The sequence below is a fragment of the Myodes glareolus genome, chromosome 10 (assembly GCF_982192425.1).
Source record: "Myodes glareolus chromosome 10, mMyoGla1.1, whole genome shotgun sequence".
In the NCBI taxonomy this organism is placed as follows: domain Eukaryota; kingdom Metazoa; phylum Chordata; class Mammalia; order Rodentia; family Cricetidae; genus Myodes; species Myodes glareolus.
Window position 1 is genome coordinate 26,837,320 of NC_142035.1, and position 15,174 is coordinate 26,852,493.

Consider the following 15,174-nt stretch of genomic DNA (forward strand, 5'->3'; position numbering starts at 1 on the left):
GTATCCACTCTTACCCATTAGCTCTCTCTATGCCTTGTCTTTCTGCTGCAGGACAATCAAGGCAGCATGGCAAGGCAGCAGGTCCTACTATGAGGAAGGGGAGAGCTGAGGCAAACTGCTCAGTCTGCTTTTTCTCTTATATTCAGTCCAGGATCCTCCACCCCATGGGATGGTGCCGCCTACATTTAGGGCTCTCTTCCCACTTCAATTAACCTCATGTAGGAAATCCTCACAGAAGTCTGTTTCCATGGTAATTCTAAATCCCATCAAGCTAGCAACCAAGGTTAACCTTCAGTCTCCTGGCTTTCTCTCCAGCTCAGGCCTCCCCCACGGAATCCCAGCTGCATGCACCCAACTGCCAGGTTAATGTCGCGGCTTGGGTGTCTAAAAGGTGTCTAAAAGGCATCTATGTAACCTGTGCTCTCCCCAGGAACATTTTTTCTGAGCTCTGCATCTTCTTTCTCGATGGCATCCTTGGCTTCTCTCTTATTTCTTGTGGGTATTCTGAACCCACTCTGAACCCCGAGACTGCCAATGACATTGACCTTGAATCAGGGGATAGAGTTAGTGATTAGCAGCCAAGAACTAACTGCAGACTTTTTGATGGACCCAGATTAGGATAGAGAGACACAGGAAGAAATAGGGAGGGGCTTAGAAAGATGTGAGGGCCTTTTTGATCTGGGAATCACGGAGAGGCAGGGTCAGCTGATCATTTTTCCATCACTCTGTAGATCTGTCAGATATGTACCCCAAAATCTGACTCCCAAGTTTTATCTAATAATAGAACAATGAAAGTAATCACTTCTCTTATCCCACAGCAAACCCATCAGCAAAACCCGGAATGGTAGCTCACATTTATAATCCCAACACTCAGGATGTAGAGGCAGAATTCACAGTTCAAGGACATCTTTGACTACATAGAATTTGAAGCTAACCTGAACTTTGTGACACTCTGTCTCAAAGACAAAACAAACAAACAAACAAACAACAAAAAGCAAGAGATCATGTCTGAAGTACCTTCAAAAGACATCTAAACTGGATCACTTAACACTCAAACCATACACATACATTCACACATATTCAAGACCCTAAACTATAGTGCCAACCCCCATCTTTGCCCTACTTCAGTTCTCTACACACACTGGGCTTGCTAAATAGAACATATAGTTAAGACAACTATATTAGGGCTCTCTAGGAGAATTTATAGGATATATATATAATATCCTATATATATATATATATATATATATAATATGGGGACTCACTAGAATCACTTCCAGGCTATGGTCCAACTGATCCAACAATGCAATAAAGGTTGGCTATGAATCTAGAAGTTGCTGCGTCCATGGGCTCGATGTCTCAGCTGGTCTTCAGTAGATACTGGAATCCCGAAGAAGTAGGCTCTAATGTCAGCAAGGCCAGAGCAGGCAGGCAAAGAGCAAAAGCTTCCTTCTTCCATGTCTTTATATAGGCTGCCAGCAGAAGATGTGGCCTAGATTAAGGGAGGGATCTTCCTACTTCAAATTAAGAAAGAAAAAAAAAAAACTCATTATTGTGCCCTCCATTTTTTAAATTTTAGTTAATTTCAAGCTGACAACCAAAAAGAGCAATCATAAGAACATTGCCATTTATAAACAACTGAGAAAGCAAATGACTTTAAAATCTCCAAAACTTCAATAGCAACATGTTACTATAGAATTACGACAAAGCTCCTTTTTCTGCCCTCTAAAAACCATAGGTGCTAGCAGGGCATGGTGGCACTCACCTGTAACCTCAGCACTCTGTAGATGGCAGGAGGATCAAGAAGTTCAAGGTCATCATCTGCAGAGCCAAGCTTCATGACTACATAAGATTCTAGTCTCTAAAATAAATAAACTAATTAAAGAAAGAAAGAAAAAATTAAAGAAAACTGATACAGGAAACAAGAGAGATGGCTCCATGCCTCTTGGAAAGGACCTGGGTTTGATTCCCATCATCCACCTAGTGGCTAATTACAGTCTGTAACTCCAGAGGATCCTATACCCTCTTCTGATCCCTAGAAGTAATAGGTATGTACATGATAAAATATATACACTAAGACAAAACACCTATATACATGAAAATAAATGTCTTTGAAAAAGAAAGTCAAGGCAAGAGAATGGAGTTTCAGGCCAGCCTCAAAAAATGAAAATAGCCCAGCAGTGGTGGCACATGCACTTGGGGGGGGGGGGGGCACAGAGACAAAAGGATCTCTATGAGTTCAAGGCCAGCCGATTCTACAGATCAAGTTCCAGGACAGCCAAAGCTACACAGAGAAACCCCTATCTTGGAAAAAAAAAAATCAAAATAAATAGCCAGGCATGATGAATATGCCCATAATCCCAAAACATGGAAAGAGGATTAGAAATTCATTGCCCTATATAGTGAATTTGAGGTCACCCTGATTTTCATGGATTGTGTATCAGAAAAAGTCCGAAAGTAATTAATACATTTTAAAAAGCACTGCAGAGAGCTGGGGTGTAGCTGCCCTGGCTTCAACCCCTAGCATCACAGAAATGAAAACACACAAAAAGACTACAGACATTTCTGTATTGTGGGGAGCAGAGGACGCGCCCAAATGAATATGTGCTGCCATGAGCACAGTCAGGTCTGGGACCCCACGCCTCAGACCCGTGAAGGCAAAGCCTTCCCCAGGGTAAGGATTGGGGGAGTGGCGACCCCTCACGCTGGCCTCAGTCCTCCCTCCAGGATATTTACAGCCTGAGGCCACCCCCCAGCAGACACACACACACACACACACACACACACACACACACACACACACGCACGCACGTGCGCGCGCATCACTTCTCTTTCCCAGTACCTTTCATCTGAGTGTGTCCAACTTACCTGATCACAGCTTTTCTTTTCTTAGTTTTTAGTTTCTTTGTTTTTTGAGACAGGGTTTCTCTGTGTCGCCCTGACTGCTCTTGAACTCAATCCGTAAACCAAGCTGGCCTCTAACTCAGAGATTCCTCTGCCTCTGCCTCCTGAGTGCTGGGATTAAAGGCCTAAATCACCACACCACCTGGGGATCCCAGTGTTTCTCTTGGTGGGTGGTTAAACTCAATTGTCAATTTAATGAGCTCTGGGATAATTGAGACTGGCCTGGCCTCTGGGTATGTCTGTAGGGAATTACCTCGATTAGGTAATTGAGGAAAGCCCACCCAGGGTGAGCAGCTCTATTCCCTGGCTGGGTCCTAAACTGTTAGACAGGAGACAGCTGAACAAAAGAATGCATCTCTATCTTCTGTCTGAAGGTGTGGATGCCCTGTGATAGGCTGCTCCAAGATTCTGCTACTTTGACTTCCCCTCTATAAAGGGCTGAATCCTGAACTATAAAAACCCTTTGCGGAATACTGTCCTGGAGCCGGAAAGATGGCTCAGTGATTAAGAGGATGGCTGTTCTTCCAGAGGACCCGGGTTTGACTTCCAGCACTCACATGGTGGCTCACAGCCACCTATATAAGTACATTTCCAGGGGATCTGCTGCCCACTTCTTGTCTCCACGACCACCTATATACATGTAGTGCACATGCATACACATAAAATAACTTTAAAAAAATTTTTAGCCAGGTGGTGGTGTCACATGCCTTTAATCCCAGCACTCGGGAGGCAGAGACAGGATAATCTCTGAGTTCAAGGCCAGCCTGATCTACAAAGTGAGTTCCAGGATGGCCAGGACTACACAGAGAAACCCTATCTCGGGGGGGGGGGGGGGGACACACAAATTTAAAAAAAAAAAAAAACCAACAACAACAACAAAGAAAAAGACAAAAAATAAAGAAAATAAACTACACACGAGGTTACAGCATTGGTTTTATTGAGGATGATTCTATGTGAAAAGCCTAGAGTGTGCTTATTACACTATGGAGCACTTAAAAACTTTACATATGGTTACTGCCCACATGAGCAGGGTTTTGTATGGTTTTTAATTGCTTATTATTGTGCATGTGTGCACTCAAATGGCATACCAAGTCAGGAGACAAGTTTGTAGTTATTTCTTTGCCTTCAAGTAGGTTCCAGGGACCCAACACCGATCTCCAGGTGTGTGCTTTGCAACACCGCAGCCTAGCAAGCAACCTGGGTTGTTTCCTTTCGATTCTTAGCATGTCTTTGTGTGCGTGCTTGTCCCCTGCCTCACCCCTGGGAGGTGAGGCAGCTTCAAGGGAGTCAGTGCTTTCCTCCCACCACATAGGTCCCAGGGATGGAACCAGGGCAGGTGTGGCAGCAATGGTCTTGACCCATCTACCATGCCTTCTCATCCTCCTGTTTTGTGACAAGGTCTGGTTGTGTTTCCCTTGTGAAGACTGACCCAGCCCTCACTAGGTAGATCTAGCGGAACTTGCCTCTACCTCTCAATACAGACAGACATGCACCATCGTGCCCAGCCCATATAAGTTTGGAAAAATACAAGTAATGCACAGTACTTGCAAATGGACTAGAATAAAATAAACACCAGCGAATGGATACGGGTGCTGTAGAAATTCAGTATGGCTGCACACACACTTAAAAGTAGTATTACGAAGCTCTGGGGGCCTGGAACTCAAGAGATTTGCCTGACTCTTACTTTTTGAGTGCTGGAATTAAAAGTGTGTGCCACCATACAAATATATTTCTATTTTTAATTTCATGTATATATGTGTTCGTGCACGGATCCCATAAAAGTTGGTATTACAGTCAGCTGTAAGCCGCCTGATGCTGAGTGAACCCTTTAATTAAGAAATATCAAAAAGTTAATGGTAAAGTCGTCACTAAAATATTTCAACTTTTCTGTATACTTGAAAGTGTGCATAACCTAAAACTGGTGAAAAAAATAATATTGTATTGTGCTGTGCTCTGGGGGCCGCCATTTCTTTTGCTTTTTAACAGAGAAGGCACTCTAAGGACGAGCGAGGTCACAGTGAACTCCGCCCGGTCTCTGGACGGAAAGCTGTGCTCCTGGAATGCAATCGAGGCCTGCTTGCGAAACGCCAAAACCTCGAGAGCGAGGCCGCGGGCCCAGCCTCCAGGGTAGGGCGGGTGCGGGCGGAGAGGTTGCTGGCGGGGGCCAGGGCTGTCTCCGGCCAGCACGAGGTTCGGGCACAGCCGACTTCCAGGAGGGCGGAAGCCTGAAGCGTCGGATTTCAGAGCGGGGCGGGGAGCCGCCTACGCAGCCGGCCGCCCGCTGCCCTGATCCCGAGCAGGCGCGCGCCATGGGCATCTCGGGCCGCGGGAGCGAGTGGGGGATGCTGGGAAAGAGGTAACATGGCCACCGGCGGCGGAGCGGAGGAGGATCTACAGCGGGGCCGGCTGCAGCTCCCGCTGCCCGCGCGGTCCACGGCCCGCGCCGAGGAAGCCGAGGGCGTCCGCGAGAAGATGGGCTGGGCGCAGGTAGTTAAGAACCTGGCGGAGAAGAAGGGCGACTTCCGCGAGCCGCGGCGGCGCGACGATGCGGGCAGCGGTGCGAGTGGCGGGCTCTGCAGCCCAGCGGGCCCGGCCGCCCCTAACCCCGGCGACTTCCCACCCGCCAGCCGCGGGGACCCAAAGGGCCGCCGTCGAGACCCTGCGGGCGAGGCGGCAGACGCCTGCAGGAAGAAGGGCACGGGAGACGCGAGTCGAAGGAAGAAGACCGAGGTGGCGGCGGCCATGGCGACCCCCGCCAGGCCCGGGGCGACCGAAGACGCCACTGAGCGACCGCTACCGGACGAGCCTCCGGCCGCCGGCCCGGGTAAGGGCCGCTTCCTCGTGCGCATCTGTTTCCAGGGAGACGAGAGTGCCTGTCCGACCCGGGATTTCGTGGTGGGCGCGCTCATCCTGCGCTCCATCGGCATGGACCCCGACGACATCTACGCGGTCATCCAGATCCCCGGCAGCCGCGAGTTCGACGTGAGCTTCCGATCCGCGGACAAGCTGGCCCTGTTTCTCCGCGTCTATGAGGAAAAGCGGGAGCTGGAGGACTGCTGGGAGAACTTCGTGGTGCTGGGGCGGAGCAGGTCCAGCTTGAAGACCCTCTTCATCCTCTTCCGGAACGAGACCGTGGACGTGGAGGACATCGTGACCTGGCTCAAGCGCCACTGCGACGTGCTGGCCGTGCCGGTGAAAGTGACCGACAGGTTTGGGATCTGGACCGGGGAGTACAAGTGCGAGGTCGAGCTGCGCCAGGGGGAGGGCGGAGTGAGGCATCTGCCCGGGGCCTTCTTCTTGGGAGCGGAGAGGGGCTACAGCTGGTACAAGGGGCAGCCCAAGACGTGCTTTAAATGTGGTTCCCGGACCCACATGAGCGGCACCTGCACGCAAGACAGGTGTTTCCGGTGTGGGGAAGAGGGCCACCTGAGCCCTTACTGCCGGAAAGTCATCGTGTGCAACCTCTGTGGCAAAAGAGGACACGCCTTTGCCCAGTGTCCCAAAGCCGTTCACAATTCCGTGGCAGCTCAGCTCACCGGCGTGGCGGGGCACTGAACGCGCGTCTGCCCGCCGGGGCGAACACACAGCCAGCTTACCCTTCTTAAGTGCCAAAACTTTTTTTTTAAGACCTTTTCTTTCATTTTATCGTTTTGGAAGGAAGTATTTTTAAAGCCTGAAAGAGACATTCTCTCTATGCCTTTTTAAAACCACGTGTGCTCCTTTTCAGCCTGTTTGAAACGGCGAATTTTACCAATAAGGACTATTTGGAACTGTAGCGCGTGCAGATACGTCTCCTGCCCCCATCCCACCACCTTTTTTCTCCCGTTTTGCATTTGTTTTGGTACTTTCGCCAACACCTGGACCCCTTTGAACTTTTTACTACCTCCCTCCTCATACATTGCCTCCTTAGAAGATTTTTGCCCTTTGGGCCGCCTTGCTCATCTCTATGCCTCAACGCCCCCATCCCCACTCCGTACAGGGCCCAACGCGGGGTAGGCACTCCACCAAGACTCGAAAAGGTCTCGTCTGGCTTCAGTTAAGAGTGCCTACCTTCCACAGCTCTCCGCTGGGTTCTTTTCGTTTGCTGCTTCTGTGATACAAGAATTTGTGAAAACAGTGTTGCTATAAACGTGTAATCTGAGTAAGCTCGGAATGGTGGCCAAGGGCCTCTCCTAGCATAAAAGCGTGTCTACTTTGTGACAGCTCCTTGTGGTGGCTCAGAAGCCGATTTCTGCAGGAGCGTGGAGCCCAAGCATTCCTGCTGGGAAAAACCCAAGCGGTGGTTTTCGTTGGATTTTCTTTAGGGGAGGTTGGTTTTGTTTTGTGCTTTGATGTGAGATGGGGTCTCAATGTGTAGCCCTGACTGGCTTGGAACTGGCTGCATTGGTAGGCCAGGCTGGCTTCAAATTTACAATGATCCTCTCACCTCCGCCTCCCTGAAAGGTGTTTTAAAACTAAACCCTTGATTTTCCAGCAGATGAAATGAACCCAGAGACGTTAAATGACTGGGTCAAAGTATACAGCTGTGTGGTGCCTCAGATAGTCCAGAGTAAGAGTCCCTGACCCCCAGCCCGGTGCTCATCCCCACTACCTCTCACACTAGACAACAGTCTCCTCGACACTGGTGGGCCAAGGAAGTCTGCTCCGTCCAGGGTGGTGCCAGCAAGAAGCTGAGAAGCCATGACCTGAAAGAGCAGAAAGGGAAAGCTTGTCTTGCCACTCCGTAGTACTAGGAAGCTAGGAAAAGGGCCAGCGAGCATGCATCAGTCCTTGGAGGACCACGTCTTACATGTTCCAGCGCCTTCCCCTGCCACTGTCCTCAGTGAGAAATGGTTCCCCTCAGAAAGAAACTTGCCAGACGTTTACACTTGTACCTCTGCCTCAGCTGCTAGGACCCCAGTGAAGCCAGAGAGCCCATCCTGCATCCGTAACCTTGGACCTCTGCCACTCAGGAGAAAGTTTTTAACCCGGAATCATGAGTGTGATATAAACTCGAAGTGTTCATGGGGAAACTGGCCAAGACAGAGGGCCTGGGTCCACTCAGTGTTCTCCAGTCGAAGTGAAAGACAGTAACTGCTTTCTTCAGTTTTTGTCTTCTCTTTGCTGTTTTGCTATTTCCTTGCGGCTTAGAATGTAAAACCAATTGTTCAGATTTGTTCTGAATAAATATTTATCTTTCGTATTACTAACCGTGTATTTTTCCCCCCCGAAGTGTTAGATGAAGTTGCATACCCTCCTTCCCTGCAGGCCTTCTGGAGTTTGCCATTATTGAAGCCCAGTGCATTGTGGTTGCTCAGCTCACTGCAAGGACTATTCTGTGTGAGCTTTTCAGGTTTGGGGAGTTTGGTTGTTTTAGGTTGTTTTATTGTTTTGTTTGTTTTTTGAGGCAGGGTTTCCTCTGTGTAGCCCTGGCTGTCCTGGAATTTGCTGTATAGACCAGGCTGGTCTTGAACTCAGAGCTCTACCTGCCTCTGCCTCCTGAGTGCTGGGATTAAGGACGTAGGCCACCATGCCTGGCAAGTTTTTTTGTTTTGGTATGGTTTTTTGAGACAGGGTTTCTCTGTAGCTTTGGAGCCTATCCTGGAACTATCTGTGTGGCTAGCCTCACAGAAATCCGCCTATCTCTGCCTCTGAGTGCTGGGATTAAAGGTGTGAGCCACCACTGCCTGGCCAAATTTTGTTTTCTAAGACAACCTTATAGCTGACCTGGAACTCTTGAGTCCTGGCTAGATCTCCCGAGTTTGCTGAGATTATGGGAGTGTGTGTGTGTGTGTAGCGCGCGCGTGCGCTTGCATGAGAAAAAGAGGGAGAGAAAGGGGCCAGATCCCTGGATCCAGTGCTTTGCTGCCCCGTGAAGGGTTTTCAACTTTGAAGTGTTCTGAAGGTCTGACGGTTGCAAGGTAAAGTTCCCCGCTACAGACTCTCACAGTTGGCGACAGGAGGATTTGGGGGAACAGATCTGAAGCTGGGACCTAGGAGGAAATTGTCCTTAACCAACTCAGCCCCTTTCCTGGGGTCGAAAAGCCTTCAGACTCACCCCTCCGGAGCCACTCCCTCCCCTTCTTCCTCTTCCCCCATCTTCTCCCTTTGACTGTGCTTGTGGCCTTCAAGAGAAAGCGGGCTTTCAGCTCGCTCCCAACCCCCTTCCTCCCAGCAGGCTGTGTGCCCAGGAGCCAGTGTTTGAAGGAGGCTTCGCTCGACGCCCCTCCCCCACCCGTTGGAACCCCGAGGAAGAAACTGCTTCCCTGCCCATCCCCCTCGGCATGCTCGACAGGGCCTTCTGCAGGCGGAACACACAAAACCTCCCCCAGCTTCCTCTCCCCTTTGGAGCGCAGCCCTGGAGCTGCAATTCCTCTGGGAGGCTGCCGGACTAGTGCCGGTCTCTGCTGCAAACAGGCCCAGCGTGGCGCTCTACTGAGCTGCCATCCAGCAGATAGGTCTATGGTGGATATGGATACAGGTAACCCAGCCGTCAGCTCACAAGTCACATCCACTATCTTAAGATACTTGCTGTGGCAAACAAAGCATACCCATCTATCTAGAACTTTCTGAAGCAAATAAATGTCCCTAGATGAGGCAAGGTCTTGACCGAGACCCACGCTCACAAAGAAGAAAGACCAGGGGGCTCGAGAAGAGAAACCCAATAGCAGACACCGCCTGAGCAGACAGCACGCAGGACTGGGGGTCGGCTCAGGGACAGAGTGTTTGCCCATCATGCCTGAGGTACAGGCAGAATTCAGGCCAACCACGGGCTGCAGATGTGGCCCTCGACAAGGCCTGGAGATGACAGAGCTAGTAGGTTGTATCTAAGAACAATTTTTCGTTTCAGGGTTTCCAGTCAGGCCTCCATTCTGTCCCCTTAAACGTTCATTAAAAACCCCTTTGAAAGTATCTGGAATTCAGCAGTTACCTAGTTACACAAACTGATAGACACATGCAGCAGGGAAGACCCTGTTGAACAGGGAAAGCTGGATCAGACTGGGGTCAGAGATAATTTCCCATAGAAAATAGTTTAAGTGGGCCGGGTGCAGTGGCCCATGCCTTTAATCCCAACACTTGAGGAAACAAAGGCTAGCCTGGTCTACACAGTGAGTTCTAGGACAAGCAAGCACTGCACAGTGAGACCCTGTCTTCAAAAGAAAACAAAAAAACTCTTAAGAGACAAGGAAAGGACAAGAGATGATCAAGAGAAAGCAAGAGTGCTGATTAGGCAAAAGCAATAAAAATAAGCACTGGGAAGATTCCAGAAACAGTGAAACCCAGTGATCCAGCCCAGCTGTGTGTACATACCACTGTAGGTATTAAAAATGGATGGGCCCTGAGCAGGGTGGTAGCCTTGACATCTAGATCCCTACAGAGCTGAGCTGCCCGTCTCCGTGGGAAACAAGAGGCCACTACTGGAAGTTTGAGGGCACACTGCTGGAGCTAACATCCATTCTGTGACAGTATTCCTGCCATAAACGGAAGGAATGAATTTATTGGAGCTCACAGTTTCCGTCCATCACGGTGGAGAGGGCAGGCTAGACAAAGCAGCTTACAGTGGCCAGGAGCGGAAGGAATGCTACCAACCTCCCAGCAGAGTTCTAAGCCTGAGAGTTAAAACAGGATCCACACAGCAGTGGCTTTCAGACTTTCACACACCCTCAGTAAATCGTCCATTCCTCAGTGTACTACCACACTTAGGATGTGTGTATTGTCCAAAGTTATCATAACCCTGGCTCTAGGACTCCATTAAGAGCAGGTACCGGTCTCATGCCTTCCTCCACTGGCACCCTCTCCTTCCTCTTTTTCTCAAACAGCGTACTGGGGGCTAGTCTGTGCCAGGCTCTGGGTTCAATGGTACCAACAGAGGAGATCGGGAGGAGGTGGAATTACAGGAAGTTTTCTTTGAGAGTGGCTCGTCCAGCTCTCCAGGTGGCGGTGCGTGTCCCTTCACCCCCTGCGCGGGGCCCCAATATTCTCTACAGGCCGCCCTGCCCCCTGCGCAAGGAGCTGGGGGTGGCTCCCATCTGAGTTGCTCTTCCAAGCCTTGGTTGCCATGGGAACGGCGGCGCGGGCCTCTGTGGTCCGTAACTCACGCTCCAGGGACCCGGCCAATGGACATCAAGCTCCTTAACGCAGCTAACCAATCGGCAGGCTCCCCCGACGGACTGCCCCGCCTTCTGCCACCAATGAGAACTAAGATTGACATCCTTATGGCTTCTGTGGAACGGGACTTTATTATTATTTTTTCAAAAGGAAGTCTTCAAATTAGAAGAAACTGGAACAAGGCCTCTCTGCCAGCTGCAGCCCGAGTGGTCTTCGCTCTCATTCTGTATTAGAAGATCAAACAATACATGCTGATCTCTACTAAAATAGTTTCAGGCAGTGAACATAATGGGCCACGGGCTTTACGTACCCTGGCTACGCCAGTTTCTTTCATAAATGATCAAGAAGTGAGTCATCTGTCTTTGTTCTTGTCTATTTATTTAGGCATGTTGAGACAGGACCTCACTAAACAGCTCAGGGTGGCCATGAATTTGCTGCCTCTTTAGCCTGGCCTCTCAAGTTCCTTGTTACAGCTCAGCATCACTTGGTCCCTCTTCCTTGCTGATCTTTTAAATATAATTTGCAAGCTGGGCATGGTGGCCTCTGCAGACACCAGACATGCACATGGCGGGCACGCATACATGCAAGCAAAGCACATTCATAAAAGAAAAATAAACCTTTAAGAAAAACTTTTTGGAACAGTTTTAGAATAATAAGAAAATTGTGCATACGAACGTTCCCATGGACCCCACCTACCGTTAACTCTGTAATTAGCACCATGTATTAATTCAGTTTGTTTGTTTCAAGTAGTTGCCCGATACTTTCTTACATAAGGAGAGCAGTATTGGCTACTGAATCCAGGACAGACACATATTAGGAAAGCCCTCTACAACTGAGCTGCATTTCCAGCCCATTTACTTTTAAGAGGCAGGGTCTTGCTCAGATACCCTGGCTGGCTTTGAATTCTCTCTGTACTTTTGAATCTGTGGTCTTCCTGCCTCAGCCCGAGGAACTGGCATATACCACCAGGTTCAGTCACTAACGTTCTTTCCTGTTCCCAGATCCACTGGGCTTGCTATGTGGCCTTAGATTGTCTCATTAGGCTCCTCCTGGCCATGGCATTTTCTCAGACCTCTGTTAATGCTGAGTTTGATCACCTAGCTGAGATGGTTCCTGCCAGGTTTCTCCAACATAAAACGATCCCTCCCCTACCCCTTTTCAGGCTGGGGGGATGGCTCGGTGAGGAAGAGCACCTGCTGGGTAAGCAAGAGGACCTGAGTTCAAATCTCCAGAACTTACATGATCACCGCACACACCTCCTGCCCTAGTGCTGGGGGTGGTGCTGAGCCAATGATTGCTAGGGTTTTCTGGCTGCCAGCATGTACCAGCCTAGTCCTGGGGGTAAATGGGAGAATTTTAAAGGAAATACGTTGGAAATAGAGCAGGACACTGATATCCTTCTGTGACCTCTGCTCAGGTATGGGCTCACAACACATCATACATCCCACACACAAATAAGACCACGGTGTCTCTCTCTTTCATTGTGGACCCTGGCAGGAAGTTGCTCTTCTCAGCTGACTCTGCATGACAGGGGGAGTCAGGCTTCATCTCCACCGAGTGGACTCTACATGTTTGCTAAGCATCTGTCTTCACTCAAGATGAGATTTTTCTTTATAGTCACTGATCCACACATAACTCACAGACACTCATCAACACCTAAAGACAAAGCCCAACACTAAGTTCGATTTCCACTGCACCCCGGCTTGATTTTTCAGTCTTGCTAATTGCAAAATTATTAATTTTTCTTTAATTTTCACTTTTATTAATTTCTTGAGAATTTCATACAATATATTTTGATCATTTTCACTCCCACTACTCTTCCTAACTCCTTCCAGATCCACTGCCTGCTCCCTACCCCCAGATTCACTCTGTATGCTGCGAAGTTGAATTCTAATTAATGCATAGCTGCGTGCCCACGATTATATCCTACAGAAGTTTATATCCTATGACCCTAAAAGAAATTCCATCATTCATTTATTTCAAACCACTTACCCCAACACTGCATCATTGCCATATCTGTATCTTTTCGTTTTATTTCATTTGGATTGGGATTGTTTTGTTTTGAGAAAGGGTCTCATGTAACTCAGGCTGGGGTCAGAGATAACTACACGTATGACAGACTTGACTTTGAACTCCTGATCGTCCCTCTAGTCCATGCCACCATGTTTACCTTGGTGCTTTTTGTTTTTGTTTTGATTCTTATGGCAGGGTCTCAAAACTAAATAAATAGATACAAAGAGTAGATGTACAATCGAGTATTTCTATCATTGCTGTTGTGGTAGTCGGCACTTACTGAACCATCGACAAATCCCGGGGCGTGTTTATTATGCGCCCTTATTTTTCAGGTGAGGGAACAGAAGCAAACTGAAGTAACTCCCTAGAGACTTATGACACTGAACAAAGTTCACCAAGTTCAACTTAAAAGCCTAGATACTTGGGTTGTTTTTTTTCTTTTCATGTGTGTGCACATTTGTATGGGAAGCCAAGGTTGCAATCGAGAATCTCCCTTAACCGCTCTTCCACCTTATTCTTTGGAGCAGGGCCTCCCAATCAAACCCAAAGCAAGCCAATATGCCAGTCTCACTGGGCAGCTTGCTCCCTGGATCCCCCTGTAGGCACCATGCCATTCTATTTCTGTGGGCTCTAGAGATCTAGAATATGGTCCTCTTGTTTGTACAGTAGGTGCTTTAACCACTGAACAATCGCTCCTGCCTCTGTACATTTGAAAAATTTAGTGTCTCTGTGTGCGAATATGGGCACATGCATACCACACTGCAGTGATTGTGCAGAGGTCATAGGTCAGCCTTTCCCAGACTTCTGAGGATTGAACTCGGGTTGCCAGGCATTGCTCCATCATTTTAAATAGCATCTCCTTCTGTAGTCCAGGCTAGCCTCAAATATGAGGCAATCCTCCTTAATCAGCCTCCCAAGTGCTGAGATTATCACATCATACTGTTCGGGTTTTTAATACTTTGAAATTTCACAAAGTTGTTTTTTATTTGTTTGTTTTTAATTTACACATACCCCCAAAAGTCCCCACAGTTTAAAACCTCAGGACCGGCAAGAGATTGTCAGCATTTTATTTTTCCAAATAAAGACAAGGAAAACCTCCACTCTCCGCGTCAGCGCAGCCTGGCAGAAATGCACAGCAGGCCACAGTGTGGTTTAGAAGTTTCCAGCAACCACATCAAAAGAGATAAAAAGAAAACCAGGCTGCTCCCTGCGCACCTGCAATCCCAGCACTCAGGAGGCAAATGCAGATGAGGCAGAGGGAGTGAGACCTTGTCCCAAAGAAACAGGACCCACATGGTGTTCACAACTGTCTATACCTTCAGTTCTTTTAGCCTCTTTGGGCACCAGGCACACACACGTTGTGTGCACACAGATATGCAGTCAAAACATTCAAGACACATAAAAATCAATCTTAAAAACAATTAAAATGCAGTCTGCCTTTTGTTAACCCAGTGCCCTCTCAGCTCTGAGCCATGCCAGAGAAAATCTCTCTGCTACAAGATCACGCTGATGGTCCAGCTTGAGGGTGTTTTTGTTTTGGTTTGGTTTGGTTTTTTGTTTTGTTTTGTTTTGTTTAGCTTTTCGAGACAGGGTTTCTCTGTAGCTTTGGAGCCTGTCCTGGAACTAGCACTTGTAGACCAGGCTGGCCTCGAACTCACAGAGGTCCGCCTATCTCTGCCTCCCGAGTGTGCGCCGTCACCTGGCCCCAGCTTGAGTTTTAACTGTAAGCTCTACATGGCTTCCCGCCTGTGACAGGTAACATTCTACAAGCCAATTAATTCAAATCACCTCCAGTCACAGTCATCCCTAACCCCCAGAAGCCAGAGGCAGCTGCCTGCACTCGTTTTGAGGAAAATTCCTCCCTGCACACATCTGATTCCTGTACAGACTTGTCTCCCTTCGTTATTATATGAGTTTGCGTTTACACAGCAGACTCGGGATAAACAATGATAACACCCTGGCTCTGAGACTGAAGAATCTGGGCTTAAGGTATCCCCATCCTGTAATTTCATGTGACCATTTGAAACATTTTACTTTAATTTTTTTTTTTTAAGATTTATTTATTTATTATGTATACAGTGTTCTGTCTGTCTGTATGCTTGCTGGCCAGAAGAGGGCACCAGATCTCACTACTGATGGTTGAGAGCCACTATGTGGTTGTTGGGAATT

General features: G+C 48.5%; 1 protein-coding gene across 1 annotated transcript; it reads left to right on the forward strand.

The window, feature by feature from the left end:
- Positions 1–5,049: 5,049 nt before the first annotated feature.
- Positions 5,050–8,089, forward strand: Zcchc3 (zinc finger CCHC-type containing 3). Its single transcript, XM_085697217.2, has one exon. The coding sequence runs from the start codon at positions 5,266–5,268 to the stop codon at positions 6,457–6,459; it is 1,194 nt and encodes a 397-aa protein (XP_085553343.2). The 5' UTR covers positions 5,050–5,265; the 3' UTR covers positions 6,460–8,089.
- The last annotated feature ends 7,085 nt before the right edge of the window (positions 8,090–15,174 follow it).